Source organism: Apium graveolens, chromosome 5, assembly GCF_009905375.1.
Source record: "Apium graveolens cultivar Ventura chromosome 5, ASM990537v1, whole genome shotgun sequence".
Lineage (NCBI taxonomy): Eukaryota > Viridiplantae > Streptophyta > Magnoliopsida > Apiales > Apiaceae > Apium > Apium graveolens.
The window spans coordinates 3,061,238-3,083,245 of NC_133651.1; the positions used below are offsets into that span (position 1 = coordinate 3,061,238).

General features: G+C 34.8%; 2 protein-coding genes across 2 annotated transcripts; both read left to right on the top strand.

The window, feature by feature from the left end:
* Window positions 1-211: 211 nt before the first annotated feature.
* On the top strand, window positions 212-7,480 carry LOC141661984 (succinate dehydrogenase assembly factor 2, mitochondrial). The gene is made up of 5 exons (XM_074469023.1): window positions 212-440; window positions 524-646; window positions 1,022-1,148; window positions 6,970-7,038; window positions 7,148-7,480. Exons 1-5 carry the CDS (start codon window positions 331-333, stop codon window positions 7,292-7,294), a joined length of 576 nt encoding a protein of 191 aa, XP_074325124.1. The 5' UTR covers window positions 212-330; the 3' UTR covers window positions 7,295-7,480.
* A 730-nt stretch (window positions 7,481-8,210) lies between these two features.
* Window positions 8,211-17,109, top strand: LOC141661985 (chromophore lyase CRL, chloroplastic). The gene is made up of 9 exons (XM_074469024.1): window positions 8,211-8,598; window positions 9,216-9,265; window positions 9,444-9,504; window positions 9,601-9,636; window positions 9,782-9,832; window positions 14,350-14,442; window positions 16,333-16,437; window positions 16,590-16,682; window positions 16,823-17,109. The coding sequence occupies exons 1-9, from the start codon at window positions 8,437-8,439 to the stop codon at window positions 16,958-16,960; spliced, it is 789 nt and encodes a 262-aa protein (XP_074325125.1). The 5' UTR covers window positions 8,211-8,436; the 3' UTR covers window positions 16,961-17,109.
* Window positions 17,110-22,008: the final 4,899 nt, after the last annotated feature.

Sequence of the window (22,008 nt, forward strand, 5' to 3'; positions counted from 1 at the left end):
ATTTAATACACCTCTAAATTTTAACTAGATTAAATAATTTTTTGTATAACACTAAAATTTTAATCGTTAATTAATTATTTAAAACAAAAATTGCTAGGAAAACAGAACAAAGATTATTATTCAAAAAAAACATTAATTAAAAACCTAACCATTTTCCCATTCCTCTGCCGCTTAAAACACTTGGATACACAGCTGACAACAAAACCGGAAAAATAAATCTCTCTCTCTCTCTCTCTCTCTCTCTCTCTCTCTCTCTCTCTCTCTCTCTCTCTCTCTCTCTGTATATAAACTAATAAATTGAGTAAAGGAGAAGTGCTAAAGAGAGAAATCATGTCGAATATGAGAAGAGTTTTGATGTCTGCGATTCCTCGAATTCTCAATACTTCAAAGCCTGCTAATCCTATTCACTTCTCTCCGATATCTTCCCACAATACATACAGGTTTTGTATCTATTTAATTTTTATTTTGTTTTTTGTTACATATTTTGCGGTGGATTTTTGCTGATTATTTTGTGGTGAACCAGGCCATTTGTTGGTTCAGTTTTTCGATTCTATTCATCGACTACTCGAGAAAATTACACGATTCAATCATTCGAAACTAACATTGATATGTCCACTGAAGAAAGCAAACGCCGCTTGTTTAACAGGTTCCTTTTTTAATATATATTTCTGATCTATGTTACTCGGACTCTTTTACGGTGTTCGAGACTTGCACTCTGACATGAACACTCGGAATCAGACACTTATTTAAATATGTACATGTTTTAAAATATGTAGAGTATGATACTTGGACACGTATACATGTAGGACACTTATAGGTTATGTACATTTTTAAAATATGTGGAGTATGACACTTGGACACGAATACATGTCGGACACTTATAGGCTATAGCTGAGTTAGTCTGAGGAACATAGTTTCTTATTATTGCTTTTATTTATTTTGGGCTTAGATTTTTAAGAATGTATAATTAGTATATATGTATTGTTATATACCGTTGTGTTGATGTGTTATGTGTGAATAGGCTTTCATATAGGAGCAAACAAAGAGGGTTTCTTGAGCTGGACCTTGTTTTGGGGAAATGGGTGGATGAAAATATTTACTCGATGGACGAAACTGCTGTTAAGTCTCTTATTGATGTTCTCAACCTGGTATGTATTACATTAATACATTACTTTGTTTGTATTTGACGTTGTGTGTTTTTTGAAGTTCTGATTGTTGTGTGGACGAGTAATAATTGGGATTATTTGCTTAAATTTGAAATTTATGATATAGATCCTCTTCAAGTACTATTGAGATTTCAAAGTGTCCCTTATGTCCAACAATTTGAATAGCAAACACAATATTTTGCACGTATTAGTAGTTGAACTAACTGGTTTAGTCGCTTGGGAATTGAAGATCGACCCCTGACCTAAATTATGATATGATCAGACCTTTAGGTGTAAATTCATCTAGAATTGAATGACAATCCTCTTGCTAGTTTATGTAAACCTGGTCACGTGGTACCAGAATTTGGCACTGTTTCTTCCACAAAGCTTTAACGTAGCTTTTATTGTTCTCGACGTAAGCTCGTGAGTCGTGAGTAAAGCAGAGAGTAGCAGGATTTGTAACAATAATGCTTATTGTTTCTAAAGCTGTACTTTTTTTGGAAAGCAATAAAATTTCGTAGATAGGAGTAGCAGGGTAAACCTGTCACCTTGACATACAACAGAGACACTACAAACCTTAGAGTCAATACTACTACTACTACTACTACTACTTAGACATGAAAATAAAAAATACTACCCTGCGACATTGCAAGACACAACGCACCACTTAAACCCCAGCCATATGACTGCAATTTGACACAAAAGTATTGAAATCCAGACCTAACAATTACTACTCTGATGTTGCCATAAATAAGATGTTCCCTTGCTTTGACAGTGCCTCCTCATCGTACTTATCCATTTCCATTAATACCTGTTCAGATTTGTCAACTATTCAATTATTGTGAGGGTTCCATTTTTGTTTTTGCTTTCTTAAACTCCACTGAACTGAGCCGGCTTCCAATTTTCCTTCTGATTGCACTTTCAAGTACGTCCTTAGCATAAATACCTTTGAATATTTCCCTATCGAGATCAATCTACGGAAATTTAAAGGCCTTGTGAACATGAGCAAGCCTGCCCTCTTCTAAGATTTGAATAGCTTGTTTACTTTTGAGACCGTTTTCCATGAAAGAATATTCAGTGTAGGCCTTCACTTTCCCCTTATTACGAGCTGATGCCTCTCCAAGCTCAAACCTAGTTGCAGAAATGTGAGAGTTGAAATACTGTTGAATCACTAAGTCCTCTTTAATAGCATTCATGATAAAATCTGATGGAGCATCAAAGAACTCCTCCTCCACATCCATTGCGTTCAAATCCTGCGCCCTGTCTGACTGCAATGGTGATAACCGGGGGGAAAGGGAGGGAGGATCAATGACCTCCCCTTCTCCAAAGTTTTCCAGCAGCTCAAACTCAGGATATGGAAGTGCCATTCCCATATCTTTCCATGCCAAAGAAACCAGGTGCCAGTACCAAAGCATCCATTCTCTCCATGCCATAGGCAGCCATGTACTGAGCTGTACTATAGAACTCCAGTGGTATGAAAGAGATTCTCCGCACCGTGATGTCCTCCTGGAAGTGATTATCAAAGAGAGTATTAAACTGGCCGAATGCATCTTCCAGCTCAGGTGGGATGATAATAGATTCTTGTACACGTATTGCTTCGTATGCCTCCCTGTTGTCCGTTTGAATATGAGTTTTTTGAAAACCCAGCGCCAAAGCAGCTAGTAAATCAGCTTGTGCACCCCAGGGAATAGCAGGAAGCTCTGACATCCCTCTTACCAGACCTAGTGCTCCCCACAATTTTTCACCACCTGCATTCCTAAGAACAATCACCAGCCCATTGCGATTACAATTTGGAATGGGCTCTTCAACCTCAACGTAGTGAATATTAAGTTTAGCGAAGCCCTCATCAGGAACTTCCCAAACATGTGCCAGTTGATATCACTGACCGCGAAGTTTCTCCAAAAAAAATATTAGTGAAACCCACTTTTCGTACCTTCCTGAAACCCACTTTTAAAAATCTAAATCCACCTTTAAAGATTTTTCTCCAAGTAAAAAATTGCCAGGAAAGTGTTGCTGCTCAAACCTCATATTATCACGTTATCAAATCCCAGACCCTCTACTATTAAACCAACAGATTCAATCGTCTCTTTGTTCACCGTCTCTAAGATAACACTGTTCTCAATCTCCTCAAGAAATGACTCATTTACCTTCATGGCCCGTTTGAGAAACTGGATTTGATTTAAAATTCTGGATTTGATCAAATAAGCTATTTGAGAATTTGGATTTCATTTGAAATTCAGGAAATTCAAATATTAGTATAAACATGAGAATTTGAAATGACAACTCAAATCCTATCATTTGAAATCCCTCATTTGAGATGAAATGCAAGTTTCCAAACGCCCTCTCAGGTTAATATTCCTATCTTTGTTCATTTCCCGTTTTCCCTCATCGGTTGATACCTCTGTACTGGCTAATTTCTGGTCTTGTAAGTGTTCTCTGTTTGTAGAGTGAATTGGTACATGCTCATGATCTTTTCCCTGCCCTGGCCTTTTGTTCGTGACTGATGTGTTTTCGTGTTTGTTTACTTGCTTCGTAATGCGAACTTCTTTCTTGTTGCCACCCGTTGCCAGCGATAAGAACAGTCTTGGCCCTCCAAATTGTTCCTCAATTGTTGCTCTAATCAGTGAGCTGGCCGCTACCTCACTTTCCATCACTACAAAGCCATATCTCCTATTGTTTCTGTCTCTTTTCCTTGGCCATATCAGATCTTTTATTTTGCCTTTCCCTTTCAGAAATTGCTAGAGTTCTTTTGCCTGAGTACCTTCCTTGAAGCCTGTGATGAAGATGGTCCTGCTTTCCTGTATCTTTCAATTTAAAGGTCTAACACTAGGCTTCACTCCCAGTTTTGTTTACGTTTTTGTCAACAAAGCCGATTTATAAGTCCCTTGTTTGTACTGATCCTCCGTTGTCGAAGAATTACATCTATTTAGTGTTTTATGGTGTATTTACCTCAACGCCAGCGAGAGTGCATTCTCATCCCCCTTTGACTCATCTGCTAGAACTCCCGGTTCAACTAGATGCTTAATTGATTCTAAGAACTCTAATATCACCGTGTTTTTATTCTCCTTTGTAGGGTATGAGCTCTTTTATGTTTTATCCTCCTTGAATTTAATTAGTGATGCTGCCTCTGCTAATTCCTTGACCTCTCCGGGAACCTTGAGTGACCCATAGTGAATTTGGTAACACCATCCAGATGTCTTCATTGTTCTTGATGTTGAGACTTTTGATGATATTTGGGTGAACCAATCTCTTATTTTCCATGATGAAGCTAAGAATTGCTTCCTCTGTGCTACCATCCTCACTCTGAACTTTTCTTTGCGAACCCAAGCTCTCTAATATTCAAGTTATTTGCCCTTTCCCACCATCCGATATTATGCAGATAGATATGTATGTTCCAGAGTGCTTCCTCCTCTCCTTTAAGCCCCTCATGAATCAATACTGGATCTATACTTTTAAGAGGAAAATTAATTCTAGCTTGTGCCAAATCTAGTAACTGGTAACTACCCAGTGAGATCGCTTTGGTCACCTCCTTGTCCATAAGAAACCAATATTTTTACACTTCATTAACCCTCTGCCTTTCTTTCTCCTTGGCGTTTGTGTGTCCTTGTTCGACCTCCTTCCTAGATTGAAAACCTTTTTCCGGAACCCTAGATCCCCTTTTCTCCATCTCCAGCTAGTTGTGAATTGCAACCAGTGAGGGTGATGTTCTAAAGCTGTAGTTATCAGCTGGAAAAATGAACTGAAGCAACAATTTTCTTTGATGGTTCAAAATTGGATATTGTCTATGACCCAAGTCTTTATCGTTTTGGGGGAACATTATTGGTTCACATTCCACCCATTTTGGACAATTATCTAATACAAACTTGCCATGTACAAGAAACTTCTAATTTCCTTGGCCTTCTATCGTTTTTTTGCTCATCACACATCACAGGAAATGTTCATTCAACCAGCTATAATCTCAAGCCTCTAGGATGAGAAGCATTCAACCAACATAAAATGGTATAACATGTGTTGTTGACTAAGAGCAAGTTCAAGAGATGTCTAATCTGATGTCCTAAGTTATAATATGGGGCATTTGACAAAACAATTGATCCAACAATGTCCTAGTGATGCCTTGTATCACTAGGACAAGCTCTTGGAGCCTTATTTATAAGTCACCTCTTTCCTTGCCCTATCTTATATTTTATAATAAATTATTATACACACTCCCTTTCCCTCTCTACTATATATTAAGAAAACACCATAATCTAATTGCAAACAAATGAAATCTGAACTAAATGCTATAAAATGTGCATCTTGAAAAATAAATTTACTATTGAGTATGAGGTCTATTTAATCATATATTTAATTATTTAAACAAAGAAGTATTACAACTATATGTATGGCCCAATTAACAATTATACAAAAGAAAGAATTCCACTAGTTTCTCCATCAGATGGTCAACATTTGCTATAGCCGCTTCTCTTAAGTTGTCCATGGGAATTCAGATGAGCCATGTATTGCTGCAGCATTGGGAAGAAGACAGAACATTAAGAGCAGTACTGATAGTAATTTCATTGTATGCAAATTCAATATTTCTGAGTTTTAGTATATATTGATGACCAATGTTACTGCTGATCTGTTGACCAAAGTTATTCACACCACTATAGAAATGTTAGGGAACTACAAATTTTAATTAAACTGGTTACTCTCTATACTAGTATAATACATAGTAAATATTTCTTAGGTTCCAAAATTGAAGAAAAAAATATTATAAATAAAACTAGAAAAGACAAAAAAAATATAATTTTAGCTATCTTGAAAAGAAATTTATTTTTAAAAATCACTGTGAAAATTAGTTAAAACATTTAAAAGACCCTAATTGCATAAGCTAAATAACAATCCCCCCTGCTAAGGCCAAACTTGAGAATGTAGTTCTCTGAGGAAGTTACAAAATAATAAGATATGCAAATTAGGAAAAATACATGTCTCCTTGAAGGGAAATGAAGCTGCTAAGTTAATTAGGGACCATCAAGTGAGAACCAAGGTTGTGGTCATTCGGTTATGTTAAAATTATCTCGCATCTGTTTTAGCTTTACAAGGACACAGTTTTTACAAGTCCAAGTTTAACCAGAGTTATGGCTTGCGCTTGTTTATTAATATTGAGTTAAAAGAGAGGTGATGAGCTGATGGATCTATAACAGCTCAACATATCATGAAAAATTAACAATAATAAACATAAACATCATTGACCGTTCAAAGACACAAAAACATTGCTGAGACTGCAGTAATAATTTTTTGAGAGTGAGATGCTTATCATCCAATCTTAAAGCCTTTCTACTTAAACTTTTATATCTTCAACCAAAAGGAAAGCATCAAGTGTGGTCCAGATCCAGGTTTTCTCTGTATAAATAAAAAATATTATGTATGTGCTCAAATAATCGTGTCCTTGTAGTTTTATGAAAATGGCGGTTTGTACTGTTTTGGCATATTGCCCCTACTAGATTAAAGACTAAAGAGTCTCAAATGGCGATCAGCAATGCATTATTTAATCAAATCATTGATGGTCAAATATCATACTGCACTTGATTGATCCTAATGGCAAACCATTGTCTCTCCCCGTCTCCTCTACCCCACTAAAAGAACTACGCAGACAAACATAATTATGTGTAGACTGTAAATCCTGTCATGGGTGATTGCGGCTGAGCATGTCACCTTCTAACTGGGTTTAAAAGCAGCAATAACAATTAGATTATAATATAATTGTCTCTACATATGCAATAAAAGTTAGCTTTGTCAGTTGTCACTGCATAGTTATTATATCATCTTCTACATTTTGTTGTAGGAAAACCCTGATCTTTGGAGGTGGCTGTCTGGGCAGGAGCAACCCCCTGAGGCAATTCGCAACAATCCTGTGAGACATCCAACTGTCAGAATAGTCTTTTTTCCTCGTGTGGTGTGTGTGTGTGTGTTTGTTTGATAATTGTTATAATAGTTGCTCATCTGTTTGCACTGTACTGTAGGTGTTTAAAGCAGTACACAAGAAAGTTATGAGCAACCTTGACAGCTATGCTTCTCCTGAAACGAGAGCAACTGCTGGGAAGCCATGGGTGCGAGGCTGGGATGATTTCAAGAAGGGTAAAGACAGCCCCATAGTTGGGAATCAGTAGCCGGTTCCTCTACTGGGAAATTTCTAGTTCTTGTGTAGCAAAGAAAGAATAAAATTGTGAACCGTAATCTGTATTTGTACGTAGAGTATAAATAAGACAGCTCCAAAAATAAGCTGTAGATGGCACAGTACAACTTATAAGCTAAATAGCTAATACTGAATTACTATTGGACTGAATTACCCTATATTTATGCTGATGTGCAAAAACACCAGTGATAAGAGGAACGAGTTTGATGATCAAAATATAAATATTGAAGACGTTGGTAAGAACATACGAAACACATGCACAACAAACTCAAAACAATGAAAAAACAAACTTAAAACATTTATTGAACATTTGTTCTTTTCAGTTTTGTAACCTGTATAAAATTAACACAAATAAATTTCGTTTCCGTTTAATCTAGTTTGAAAAATATTGTTTTTTTACTAATATGGCTAAGCCCCCGTTTGCTACTGTTACAGATAACTATAACAGTTTTTTGCTGAAAAACTGTCAGAAAAATGTTTGTAAATTCTAAAAACTGCTGTCTGCTGTTGTTAGCAAAAATATGTCCCCCATACTTTTAGCAAAAGCTGTCTCAGCTTTTACAGAAAGTATCTATCAGTTCACCATCAAATCTTCTCAAAAACATTATTTTTATATATAATATCTAAAAATATGCATAAATTAAAAAAATTTACCTAACAGACAGTACTTTTTTCGCCAGCACTTTTTCTAATTGCACAACATTTTTCAACAACACTCTTGGAGCCTAAAAAATTGAGTATACGTTCAAATAAATTTTCGGGTTAACTGGGAGTCCGTCCCTAGTTTTCGTGTAAATTTGAAATCCAGTCCAGCTGCAAATAGGGCCAGAGTACAAGTAATATTGAATTATCCAGAATCACACGTCTAAAATCCAGTTGCAATCGATAAACAAAAAGACAAAGCATATATCATCATGTATAGGCCATTTTATGCGTGTAACTATGTTCTATAATCTCAACAGTTTAAAAATCCCTCTTTTCTCATTCTGATTATTTTTAGCTTCAAAATTTCAATATAACAATTTGACAAACTGAACTAATTAAATCTAGTCCATCATTTCTACTGATTTTCAATGTGTAATTAAAGTAGAATTGTACTAGCAGCAAACGAGAAGGATGTGTGTGGGGTCAGATAACAAAGGGTGGGGCCGAGCCAGTGGTTTAGTAGTGAAGGCGCTGCTTCTAATCGGAGGCGCTGTTTTGGTTAAGCGTTTCACCAAGTCCACCACTCGCTGGGACCACGCTCGTCTCGTTGCTCAATCTCTCAACGGCGAAAAGGTCTCTTCATTTCTATTTTATATCGTTTCGTAAATATTGCTCCCTCCGTCCCTTTTTAGTTGTCTCGTTTCGCTTTCGTGGTTTTATTAACAATTGTTGGGGCAGGGTAGTAAATTCTTGTATTTTTTTTGCTAATTGATTACACACACGCACGAGGAGCCTGACCTCCCGCAAATGATACAAGAGCTCACCAACACTTCGTTGGCTAAATTCTACTATTGTTACTAATTCCTGTCTTGATAAAACTGTTGGCACTGCATTTCTGTAATCGGATGCCTTGTTTTCGTAGTTTTCGAAAGACCGGGCTTCTAGAGATCCTGATAATTTCTTTATTTTATAAATATTACTCCCTCCGTCCCTATTTAGTTGTTTCGTTTCACTTTCGTAGTTTTATTAACAATTGTTGGGGCAGGGGACAAATTCTACTATATTTTTTGCTAATTGATTACACAAGCACACGCACGCAGAAGTCGGACTCCTGAACTTCCTCAAGGGGTACAAGAGCTCAGCCACTGCACCAACATTTCGTTGGCTAAATTCTACTATTGTTACTAATTCTTGTCTTGATAAAACTGTTGTCACTGCATTTCTGTAATCGGATGCCTTGTTTTGCGTAGTTTTCGAAGGACCAGGCTTCTAGAGATCCTGATAATTTCTTCAATTTAAGGTATGTACTTTTGGTTTTTGTATATTAAAATTAGTTGAGTTATTAGCATTTACCTGTGCTGTTTACGATATAATTAGTTGAGCTTTTAATGTCTTCATTTTGTTTTTAAGTTCTTTTATTGCTCTGTTGGCTTGGATATTGATTAGATATTTACAATTGATTGTTTAATTTGTTGGAGATGGCTTTCATGCCCGGCTGCAGATATGGTCGATGGTTCAAAAGTCCTGTATTTTGAGCAAGTTAGTATTGCGTTGTTTGTTCGTTTCTTTTCTTTGTAATAATTAATAAGATTGTTTTGCTTGATTGATTGGGAGGCATATCTGTTTTGGTTGCAGGCATTTTGGAGAACTCCTAATAAACCTTTTCGGCAGGTACACCTTGTATATTAATCATGTTTCGATATTGCTTGTTTGTTTCTTATATATGTATATACCTGAATAGAAATTATAAGTATCAGCATTTATCCAAAACATTGTCCCTAATGGCTAATGTTAGTTGACATTTATCTCATTGCAGAGATTTGTAATGGTGAAGCCTTGTCCAAAGGAGATGAAATGCGATGTTGAGGTGACATAATTCATCATTCGTTTTTTTTTTCCCACATGCTAATTTTCTTTCATTAATAATTGTTACTAAGATTGTCAATTTTTTTTGTTTATCTCAAATATGTGATTTTAACTTGATCCTGTGCTTGGTTTTTTGACTTGGGGGATTTCTACAAAATTATCTCACATTTCATCAGTAGCTAGTTGCTTCTTTTCCCAAACAATTAATATTATATTTATGTAACTAACAGCTCACATATTAGTTATCTGGAATCGGAGTAATTGTGTATTGTGCCAGGTTATTAAAGAAAGAATTCTTAATCTACGATTAAAGTTTGCATTGCGGTCTATTTCATTGCCTTACCTTTTTATTTAAGTTTCAGTGTGCCATTATCCCTCTATATGAACATTTTTTGGGATGTTATTCTATGTTGGCCCTTTATGATAACTTGATATACCCGTGCGAAGCATGGTGGAGTTTAAATACTTATTTTATTAAATTATTAAAAATACTAGTCGGTCCTGATATTGAACTTTAGATGTGAACAGTCTATTACCTCTATTTTGAGTACAAATGATTTACAATTTTATAGTATTTCACATTGAGAATTATATAACTTATTTATAATGGTGTAGATAATAAAAAATACTAGGCTGTAATCTCAAAGAAAAAGTCAATTATTAAGAATCTAAGAAACTTCGTAAAAAGGTATCAATATTAATATTGAAGGTGTAGTTATAATATGTATAATAGATAAATAATTGATATTAACATACTTGTATATTATAAATTTCAGAACACAATAACATGTAGTATCTTCTTAATTAAGAGTAATGAGTTAATAATAAGTAAATATTATTTAAGTATGTAGCTGAGAATGGATATAACTAATAAGTATATGTAGATCACAATCTCGAAAGGCTTCAAGTGTAAGCTCAGTTAGACGTTGGGAACAAATCAATTCATTAATTATCTGCTGATTATTATCCCTTGGAAGCATAGACAGAGTTTTATGTTGATCAATATCCTATCAAACATTCAAAACAGAACACTATCAGTCCACATGACCATAATCCTTCAACAAGAGTTCCTTTGCATAACTTGGGTTGGTGCTGTTTGCCAGCTGTGCCTTATGAGTCAAGTGAATGTGTTGAAAGATTATACTAAAGTGAAAATACAAGCAGTACTTGGAAACACAACATATAGCATAAGCACCAAAACACCTATATACAAATAATAAGCAGTACCTGTTACTTGAAGCTGATGGGAGTTTTTCTGGGATAAGTCACGTGGGTCAGATTTAATCCTCACGCAGCTTCCCACTACTTTACTCTCAAATGCTACAGGATCCTTCAGAAGCTCTTGAATCAAACTTCTCGTCAAATAAAAAAGCTTGATTTTTCAGGAATTATAGATGCAAAGCAGCTTTTTGGAGTCTCGGGAACCTTTGTTGAGCTCGGGGCAACTTTATTCGCCAGAACCAAAGCTTTTCGCTTCCGAGACGCTGTCCTCTCAATTTACTCCTCAGAGTTGGCAGAATCTTCATCCTATGATGACTCATCTCGGTTTTCAGCAAGGTGTGGAAACAGCAATTCATAAATTTTTATGCGAAGCACAAACATCTTTCCAAACTGATAATGAAGCCATCTATCACACTCAACTCTCTTTTTCTTTGATGGCTTAATAAGGTTATTTTTGCTGACATATTCATTGACAATGGTTGTCAAATCCTGTTGAGAAATCTTCTTGTCAGTATCCTTGCCAATTTCTTTTAAAAATTCAATAAGGGGTTTTGATCCCCACCCATCATTTTCCATCTTCTTAGTTTTAGCTATTCTCTTTGACTTTGGAGGAACATAAAGTTGATCATTGGAGTCCTCCTTCCAAAAATCTTCCTTTGCCATGTATTTCACTTTGCAACCACAAAAACAACCCTAAAAATGAAGGACAGGCGAAAGGGTATTGAGATAAAGGTGTATACTCAAATCAGCATAGAAGCTCTTATGCAATCTCCAGTTAGTAATAAAAGAAGGCCTCAGGTTTTGAGCAAATAATAAAAGAAATCATGTAAATGAGACAGTTATCCATCTACTAATTAATTTAGAATAACAGCATATTTCAAAAAACACAACTTATGGGAAGAATTGTATCTAAAATTGGATGAAACTATAATTGAACTCGAGCTTGTTGTTAAACCAAAGAAGTGAAACCAAGTTAATAAATCTTGTTTAGTTATGTAGTTATAGGGAATCAAACCCGAGATTGATGCGAAACCAAGTAAATAAATTTTATTTAATTATGTAGGTGTAGGGAATTGGACCCGAGATTAAAGAGTAAGAGTAAGAGTATAGATACCGACCAATCAGATTTATACTGCATGTTATCAATATATAAATTCCTGATTAAAATAATTAAGTGCAAGTGTGCTACAGGAAAATGATTGAATAAAAAGAAATATGGAACAAAAACAGTCAAATGAGATGACTTGGGTGGATTAACTTTAGGAATTTTTTTACCACGGATAGAAACTAGGGTGTTTCAACTGCAAATAAATTGTTATCCCTAGGAACTTCCACCTGGAGAATAAAGAATGGATAACTGATCACAACCTAAGAACTAAAATCTCATAAGTTCAATATAGTTGTTAGCGCTAAGCAAAAAATAAAGCTTTTGACCAGAAAGCTAAAGCTTTTTGACCTCCCCTGCTTAAGAACCGGCTTTTTACCGGTTACAAGCGAAGCGGCTCTTTATCTTTCCGGGTTGAAGCGATTACAGCAGTTCTTTTGGGGGCCATATGGTTCGCCCGACAATTGACCTTCTTCTTTTATAGCACATTTAATCCCTCCGTTTCGCTTGTTTAGTTGTTAGTTCTTGTCCTCTTTCTGTCCAGGAAAGTGAACCTTGCATAAGGATATCCCAGATTGAAAAACATTTCCTTAAAAAAAGAGAGATTATCACAGTAAATATTAAAAGATTTAATCGCCTTGTATAAATGTAGAACCCTAAACCTATGCTAATGAAAAGGAAACTATCTTGATCAATATCTTTTGCTCTATACTAGTTCAGTAGTACTAAATAAACAGCTTTTCTAGTACATGAGCTTGATTAATTATAATCTACAGATATTATGAAGTGAAAGTGTAAAACATAACCAGGAGTTTAAAATCAGTCACCTTCCTTAATATAACTTAATTTATAAATATAACTTCTTCTTTTTTTAATTTCTAGCTCCATGTTAAGTATCTGTAGTTTTATCAAAGTGCATAATGTATAATGTTGAGGATTGAATTCCTTGTAGCAATTTTAACTGAAAATCATGGGCTTATTTAACGTATGTCGGCAAGTATGGGTGTTGGGAAATGGAAAAAGGAACATTATTTTAATAGTAAATATTTTAATTAAACTTGGCAGAGGATTAGTGTATTTACATGTTTGTTTTTTTGTGGGGTTAAAAGTTATTAAAAATGTAGCTAATAAATAATAGGTCCCATTGTTTTGGGCCTTGGTCCATTAAGTTAGGTTATGTTTTAGAGTTTCTATTCCTTGTATAAGCCATGTAACCCTAACATAGTATCTAAGTCTTAGTTATTATTGAAATATTAGATAGTTATTGAATATTGACTTAGTCCTTGTCTCGGGTTGCTATACATAGGTTTTTACCCTTGTGTGTTTAGTTGAGATTTCCTTGGTATAGTGGATTTTCTGCAGTTAATCTACCCAATTTATCTTTGGTATAGTTTTTATCAATGTTATTGTAATTGTCAACTTGTCATGCATCAACGGGTCCAGACTGGAAGAGAAATATGCACTAATTCATAAAATCAAGTTCATATATATATTTTTGAAAATATATTACTAATATTAAGACAATATTAAGACAAATGCTATAATTTTAATAGCCCTGACTATTATCTCCTAACTCTAGATCACTTCTACCACTAGGACTAGGAGTGCCTTTATCGTAGCGATTTTCAACTCCCAACTTTACTTGTGTCGAAATTACTTGAACAATGAGTGAATAAGATATGCTTGGTAATTGTTCTTAGCCACATGGTTTGTTCGTTAAGGAAAAGACATTTCTCCAAATCATGTGCTTTTTTACTTTTTTCTTTAAACATCTTTGAATTTACTAATACTATAATATCAGACCCACTCTCCCTATACTGCACAATTATAAAAATAAAACTGCCATGCATATGGATTTGGAAAAAGAAGATAAATAAGTATAGAATGAAATTAACTCTAAAAATGATAATTTACAATAGCTATAACTTGATACATCATCCATGACTCTATCTTAGGAGACCATTCTTATCTGTTGTATATTGAATAAATTTATTTTGCTCTTAATGTTAAAAGTATTGCTGCGTGAATTTGCATTCCAGTTATAGACTTCATAGTAACAAGCAGTAGAGAATTGTTTCACCTCCCACAAAAACCTGAAAAGAAACCTTTTGTTTTGTTTCTATATTTTTGCAAGTGGATTTCTGTATATTTGTTCTTAACAAGCAATATGCAAATATCTCTGTTTTCTTCAGTTAAGTACGTATGCCATTCGAGATGCGGAGGAGTACAAAAACTTCTGTGATCGGCCAAAGGACCAGAGGCCACAGCCTGAAGAAGTCATCGGGGTAAGTTTTAGGTTCATTGAACTTTCAAATTTTGGTTTTCCTATATCCATGTACTGGCACCTAGATTTTACAAAGAGTGGGCATTGAAGAAACTGTATGTACCAAATGGATAGAAACACTGCATTCATTGTGGCAACCTAAGTAACATGTCCAATATTAGATAAATTGGCAAGAGCCTTATATGGCACAACGGAATTACCTGAGTTCATAGGCCTAAAGTACAGATGTTCTCTTCTTATCGAACTAATACTAGTGTGTTACCAGATGTCAAGGTATAAACTTTTTAAGTATGAATTCAAAGTCTGAAGCCAAACTAGAAGAAGGTACAAAGTGGAGCTACTGGAATCTGTTTCGATATATTGAACACGTGTGACTAGATACTTGATATCTGGGTTGGTCTCCATTATTTCAAATCCTTTTGTGGCTCTTGTACTTTTTAGTAATCCTAAGCGCAGTGACATCTTTCTTTCTTGAGCCTGTTATAATCTTTTTAAATTTTGATCTCCTGTTATTTACTTGCACTCGTGTTATAGGAAATATCTGGTATTCGATTGTCCAAAGTCCAAATCATTTAGGATATATTTGAAGTAATTAATAGTTTCAGCTCCCATTTTCATTTAGGTATACAATATGAAAAGTCCATCTCGATATGACTTGCAATGTAGTGCGTTCAAAGGCCAGGTTTCTATTATGTGTTTACTGCCCTTTGCATAAAATGTTGCTTGAAATATTAGATCTTGGGAGATTAGGTAGCTGGTGAAAAGTAAGGCTGTGATGGCTTGTAATCTTAATCTGTTGTGTACTTGAACATTTCAACCTTTTCTACCCTCTCTCCTTTTCACATTCCCAGATCACGTTAAAATTCACATATGCTGGTGTGTGGTAACGAGGTTCGTATCAGATTTTTTTGTGGTTTTTGTACCAGTGCACCAGCCTACACACAAATTGCATTTATTTTTTATGGTTTAATATCTTTTGTTATCATGTCAAATGTGTAGTTTTGCTATAATTGTTTGTTTTGCTATAATTGTTTGGATAATTATATCTCAAACCAAGCTCTGGAAATAAAAATCGACACTTGATTTTGGAATTGTACAGTATGGTGATATTAAAAATATGAAACTCAGATGGCTACGTAGAGAAATGCTATCAATCTCAAAGCTGTTAAGTGGGAAATTTGGTCTCTTAGAACAACTGTTCTTTGCTTGCGCTATGTGCAAGTAATATGCAACAGGAAAGAAACATTTTTTCGTTTGTCTAAGCACGAAGCGTACCTTTTCTTACCGTAGGTATGGTGTCATTGTTAGTTTTCTATTAGTACCTAAAATCCCAGTCAATTGCAGCTTTGTCTCTGTTACCAATTTTAATCCACCACCCTATAATGAAGCCACCCCAACCCGCTAACAGTTTAGTGCATACATATCACTAGAATCCACATCTTTTGCTCCACTGTTGAAATTGTCATTCCATGACCAGGATGGCATCATGGTGCCAGACCTAAGTATGCACAATAATATCCCCGACCCCCCTAGAGTAGGCAACACTAAACACTAGTTTATTGCCTTTGGTCATCTTTGTTTGTAATGGTTAGCAATCCAGATGAATTCTTTTCTACCACAAAAAGGTAAACCTAGATCAGAACTACCTTTAAACCCTTGATTTGTAAATATAGCTAGGACATTATGTGGTCATCATTGTGGTTAGCAATAATGCTTACCAGTGTACTCAATATTTCTAAATTCAGAGTCTTGTTAATTTAATAAAACCAAGTTTCTTACGGTTTCTATAGATAATTATCTGGGATTTGGGACACTTTTAGAAGTGTGCACAAGATTGTTTCACTGATCCTTTGTATAAAGGTGTGCTATGTTAATTTTGCGTTATAAGCAGGATATTGCAGAACATTTGACCACCATACATCTGAAACGATGTGACCGAGGGAAGTCCTGCTTATACGAAGGCTCCACTCCCCCAGATGGTTTCCCCAATTCATGGGTACGTAGCTGTTAATTGCAATTTTTTTTTGACTTTTTATGCAGTTGACCTCTTCCTGAACATGATATCTGCTGTGCACACTACTTTGAGTTGTATTGAGAACAAGTTCTTATTTATCTAGTTGCATTATATTATGGTCTCGTGTCTAACAGAATGGGGCAGCATATTGCACATCAGAACTTGCAGTCTTGAAAAACAATGAAATACATTCATGGGACAGGGGTTATGATGACGACGGAAATCAAGTTAGTAAATGCCTATAGGCTTCCATCCCCATAAATAGTTGAATTACCTAGTAGAGTAGTAGTACACTAAATGGGAAAAGTTTTTGTTATGGCCTTTTTTCGTAGACTTGTCATGATCTTCTTGTTCACTAACCTTGCAGGTTTGGGGAGTAAAAGGCGGTCCTTATGAGTTCCGGCCTGCACCCTCCTCGAGTTTTGTAGGCATGTTCTCTCCTTTAAATTTTAATACTCAGTCTATGGAAAAAAGGATCGAGGGTTCTTTTGTCCTTCAAGAATGATCAGCAGTATCCTGAAAATAGAATGTAAAATCAAACTCTAATTCTTTTTGGAATAAACGTATCTAAGTGGTTTACATCTGCAACTGTAAGTATAAAACTAATCTGCAGTCTGATTTTACTAATTTACTGGCAAGCTAGTAAAGATTGTACGCGAGTTAGCAAGTACGTTAGTTCGAGCTGTTTATTCTGGGCTGCGATTACAAGCTGCATCATTCATGTTTCTCGAAAGGGCTCTAGAGTCCTAACAACTGGTCCAGTGTGTACCTTGTATATATCGACAGTGAGAATTTTGTCGAAGAAGAAAAATGATGCATCCTTAGTGAGGCTGAGCAAAAAACGATTAGATTTATAGTTGCGGTTCCGGTTTTATCGAGAAACCGAGCCGAACCGTCTCACGCTCTCCACATAATGAAACTTAATTATGATAAGTTGAGGAATTTTGAATTGGCAGATTAATTTCCAGAAATAATTATGATGAACTTAAATAAGGTCGCATTTATGAGAGTTGAGCTACTGACCACCAAAATTATATTGAAGGTTATTAGAAAGTTGTTGGCAGATTACTGATAAATATTAGAGTACAAAATGTGGTGTAAATGATGGGGTATGATTTTGTGAGAGTGCGAAATTGCTTGTGAGCTCAGCTAAAACAAACCCACATGGGCTTGAGCCATATGCATTTATAAATGTACCTACTCAGTATCTATAGAAATTGAAGCACAGAGAAAAACATGTAAAATTGTGTTATTGAAATATCCCTATTATCGGAAAAATATCTACCGGTATTGGTACGTTTCATTGATATTTTTTGCCTTCTGGCCCTGCTTTTTTAGTAGTACATGAGTAAGAAATGTGTACGTCCCCAATAATGCTGCACTATTATTGCATAGTCTGGGCGGATTCGGAGACGGCACCATGTACTTAAGTGATTAAGTTACAAGTTGGTATTTCAATTTTTTTTAAAAAAAAATTTTCATTTTTACTGGACTTTTCAATTTTTTTTGATATTTATGTGTTCAAAATTAGTATTTCAATCATTTAATCTTCAATTAGTAATTATATAGCTATAAAAAAATTTAATATGACTCAAATTATAAAAAATTACAAGGATTATAGGGACGTTTATCACTTTCTAGTAAAAACACTTCATAAAAACTATGTATTTATAATTTAAAATTTTAATAAAAATCACTAATTTTTAACGGGTAAAAAATCAAAATACCCAACATTTAGGGGGCTGGTGCCCAAAATACCATTTGGCGGGAGGGAGTGCCCATTTTACCGACTGAATGCGCATGATTATACGCATTCCTTTTTTTATGCGTATTCACTACTACAGTAAATAGTGAATACGCATGTCAGACATGCATATTCTTTGCAAAAATTTTAAAAAACGAAATAAGTATCTGTAAAATGCGCAGTTCGTCGGTATTTTGGACAGTCCTTCCGCCGGTGGTTTTTTTGGGCACTTGAAATTGAAAAATAGTATATTTTGGACATTTTTTCATTTTTAACTACTTTACCCCAACATGAATCCGCCTTCGCATTGTAAAATAAAAAGGAAACATACCCATGAGGTCCGGTCCTTTCAAGAAAAAGAAAATATCAGGTCATAGGGATCCCGTGACCTGTCTCCTAATATTTAGATTTATTTTTTATTTAAATAAATAAAGCTTACCTGTAATTTGAGACATCAAGCACAAAAATGCTGTTTTTTAGATAAATTAGAATTCATTTATAGTATGTCAAAAAAAGAAAGGAATTCATGTACCAAAATATTCATTATATTATATCATGCTATTTAAAACAGATCCATGTTTATAAATAATATATTAATGCATGATGTTATTATTCGAACTACATGTATCCTCGAAATGTTCACCTATTAGAATTTGGTAACCAATTTGAGAATGTTTTTGAAACTCTAATATTATTTTATGGTTTATTTTCCAAAATAATCATTATTATATATTACTTCATCTGTGTACATTGTCATTCAGGCACGCATTTTATAATTTTATGGTTAAACTATCAAATTAATCATTTTAATATATTATTGCATTTGAGATGTATACTAATTAAAAAAAATTCCGGTCTAATGAATGTTATATCAAAATATTGATACTTCTTTCAAAAAAAATTAAAATACATGTCGACACCACCGTATAATGAACACGCATCCTGAACATGCGTATTCAACATTTTTACTAATTAGAAATATGGACACGCATTTTAAACATGTGTGTTCAATATTTTTCGGGTGATGACCCTTAGTATCACAATTTGGGAATAAAAGACCCAAAATCTCACAAGTTCGGGCATATGGTCTTTTTTATCACTCTGAAACACAACTTTTTTTTTGCGTTTTCTATCCATAATAAATAACGCAATTATTTAATGCGTTTACTATTGTAAACTAAATTTATTAATGTATGAATTAAGGAAGAAAACACATTTAAATTTTGCGTTAAGAGTTAAACGCATTTGTTTCATGCATTTGTCTAAAAGAAAACACCTGGTGGTTCAAAAAATTAATTTGGTGTTTGGGGGTTTGAACCCTACTTATTTAGCACAGAGAGCTTCCAAATCCTCCACTCAACCACTGAACTAGCAATATTATTTTGTAATAACTAGAAACGCAAGTATTAGTAACGTTTTTGAGTGATTGAAAAGGTCATATCACAGCACTTGTGAGATTTTGGGACTTCTCCCTCCAAATTATGAGAATAAGGGTCATAATTCATATTTTTCTTATATATTTAATGCCTAATATTATCATGCTTATACTTCTCCTTCCAAATTGTGAGAATAAGGGTCATAATTCATATTTTTCTTATATATTTAATGCCTAATATTATCATGCTTATAATTTGACTACATGCTTCACATATTGACAAAATATATCATAAGCAATGTAAACATGCGTACTCAATTAAAAAAAACGGATACGCTTGTCATGCGTGCATATTTTTTTGTAAAAAATAAAAACATATTTATGCATCCCTCATATATGTACTAAGTGAGTATTTTGAATGTTAATTCCGTCTTTGAGTATTTTGGGTAGTTGGAGACCAGAAATGGTGTATTTTGATTATTTTTCTATTCTTTTTATAAAAAAATGTAAAGTTCAGAGCTAATTTTTAACTTCCAAAAATAATAAAGGCTTAATAACTTTTTGACCCTTAAAGTATGGGCGGTTGTACCTACCAACCCAAAAAATATGAACTCATACCCTTTGGCCTCTAAATTATTATGTATCGTTCCCTTTAATCCTTTTCGGCAGTAAAACGATATATCGGCCAAACCCAGAGGGTAAAAACGTCGTTTACTAAATTTGCTTCCCTCCAAAACACAGAATAATCTCCCGCCAAACCCAATAGCCCCTGTTGTTATATAATAGACTGATAAATGTATGTATCAGTATATATTTTGTGGAAAAGGTCATGAACATGAATCCCCATTGTTAGTGCGGTGCCACAACAATCCTAAGAACCTCATGGACAGATGCGAATCCGGGAAGGCGTTTCTGGGGTTATTTTCGATTCATGGTAATCAAGTTTGTACATGACATGAAGTTAACTTTGCTTAAAGGTTATTTAAGTTCTTCCCCCAAATTTTTGCAGGATGATAGGAGGAATTCTTGTAACTTCCATCTCTAGTTCGATCCCCCTATGTGCCCAAGGTCCAGAACCATAATTCCCGGATTGTTGAGAAAAATAGAGAAGTTAGAGGATGATTTGGCAAAATTAGATGTTATTGCTGAAATGAAGGTGAAGAAGAGAATCCCCGTTTCGGTGTATATGCTCATCATTGCAGTGATCTTGTTGTTTGTGTTGCTGAACAATGAAGTGGAATCGAAGACTAAGGGATATGAACTCCCTAAATAAATCTGTTGTCGTAGTAATGAAGCTCTTGATGTATGACTATGCAGTTCAAATTTTCCAACATTGTACTGAAATATTATAATGAAAATGTATCACAGTTGCAAAAGAAAGTGATTTCATTACTAAGTTCATCATCCAACATTACATCCCATTACATAGTTCTAAGCAAAAGATAGAAAACATCAATACCATCAAAACATAAATTGTTTTAGCAACATTTCAAACTGCATAAATGCATAACTAGATAAAAGTTAAAGAGTTGCATCTCATGGGTCCTTTTTCCCCTTTGTTGAAGGTCCTGCATCTTTGTCTTTTTCTCATTCTTGATCTTCTGTAGTGCTTCTGCAAGAGCACCTGGTTGATTACAGATCTACCATGAGACAAGAAAGGTGCAGATTTCAGTTGTGTTTTCCCAACAAATGGTCTACAATTACAATAAAGAAATGGTCAATAATGTATTACATTATACATAGTTTCTATACACAATCCAAAAGGTACAATAGAGAAGACAAAGAAAAAGGAATAAAATATACCTGGTCCCACAGTTTTTATTTGCATGCTTTTGTCAAAATTTAATGAAACAAATAAGGTCCAAGGACATGGTGGTTGACACACAGCCCTGGCCCTAGTTCTGTCACATTTCCTGAATCTTATGACCCTCCCCTCAGTAGCACTATGATTCTATATTGCCTCCCTGCACTGTCTATGATCAGTGAATATCATTCCAACTCTCCACTTTGGGTTTTCTTTCTCTTTGAACACTGGAAATGCTTTTCTCCTCTTCTCAGTCATACTGGCATCTTCATTTTCATGGTTTCCAGGTCATCACTGTCATATTCACCCTCCATGTCCACATCCCTCTCAACCTGTCTCTCTTCACTTAGACCAAGTCCTTGCCTAAGTCTACCAATCCATTCCACTTCCTCATCAACATTCTTAGAAAAAAGAAGGTCATCATCTGCCAGTTGAGTAGTCACTATCAACAAAGTCATAATCATCAATTTCATCACTCCAATCTCCAACATCATTGATGTCATCTCCTTCACCCCTTTGAACAATTTGATCTTCAAATGACACCGATTCTTCCTCATTCGAATGATGGACATACACATCTATCTTATTAACATTCTCTAAAGCATAAGACTTCATTGTAGATACATCTAT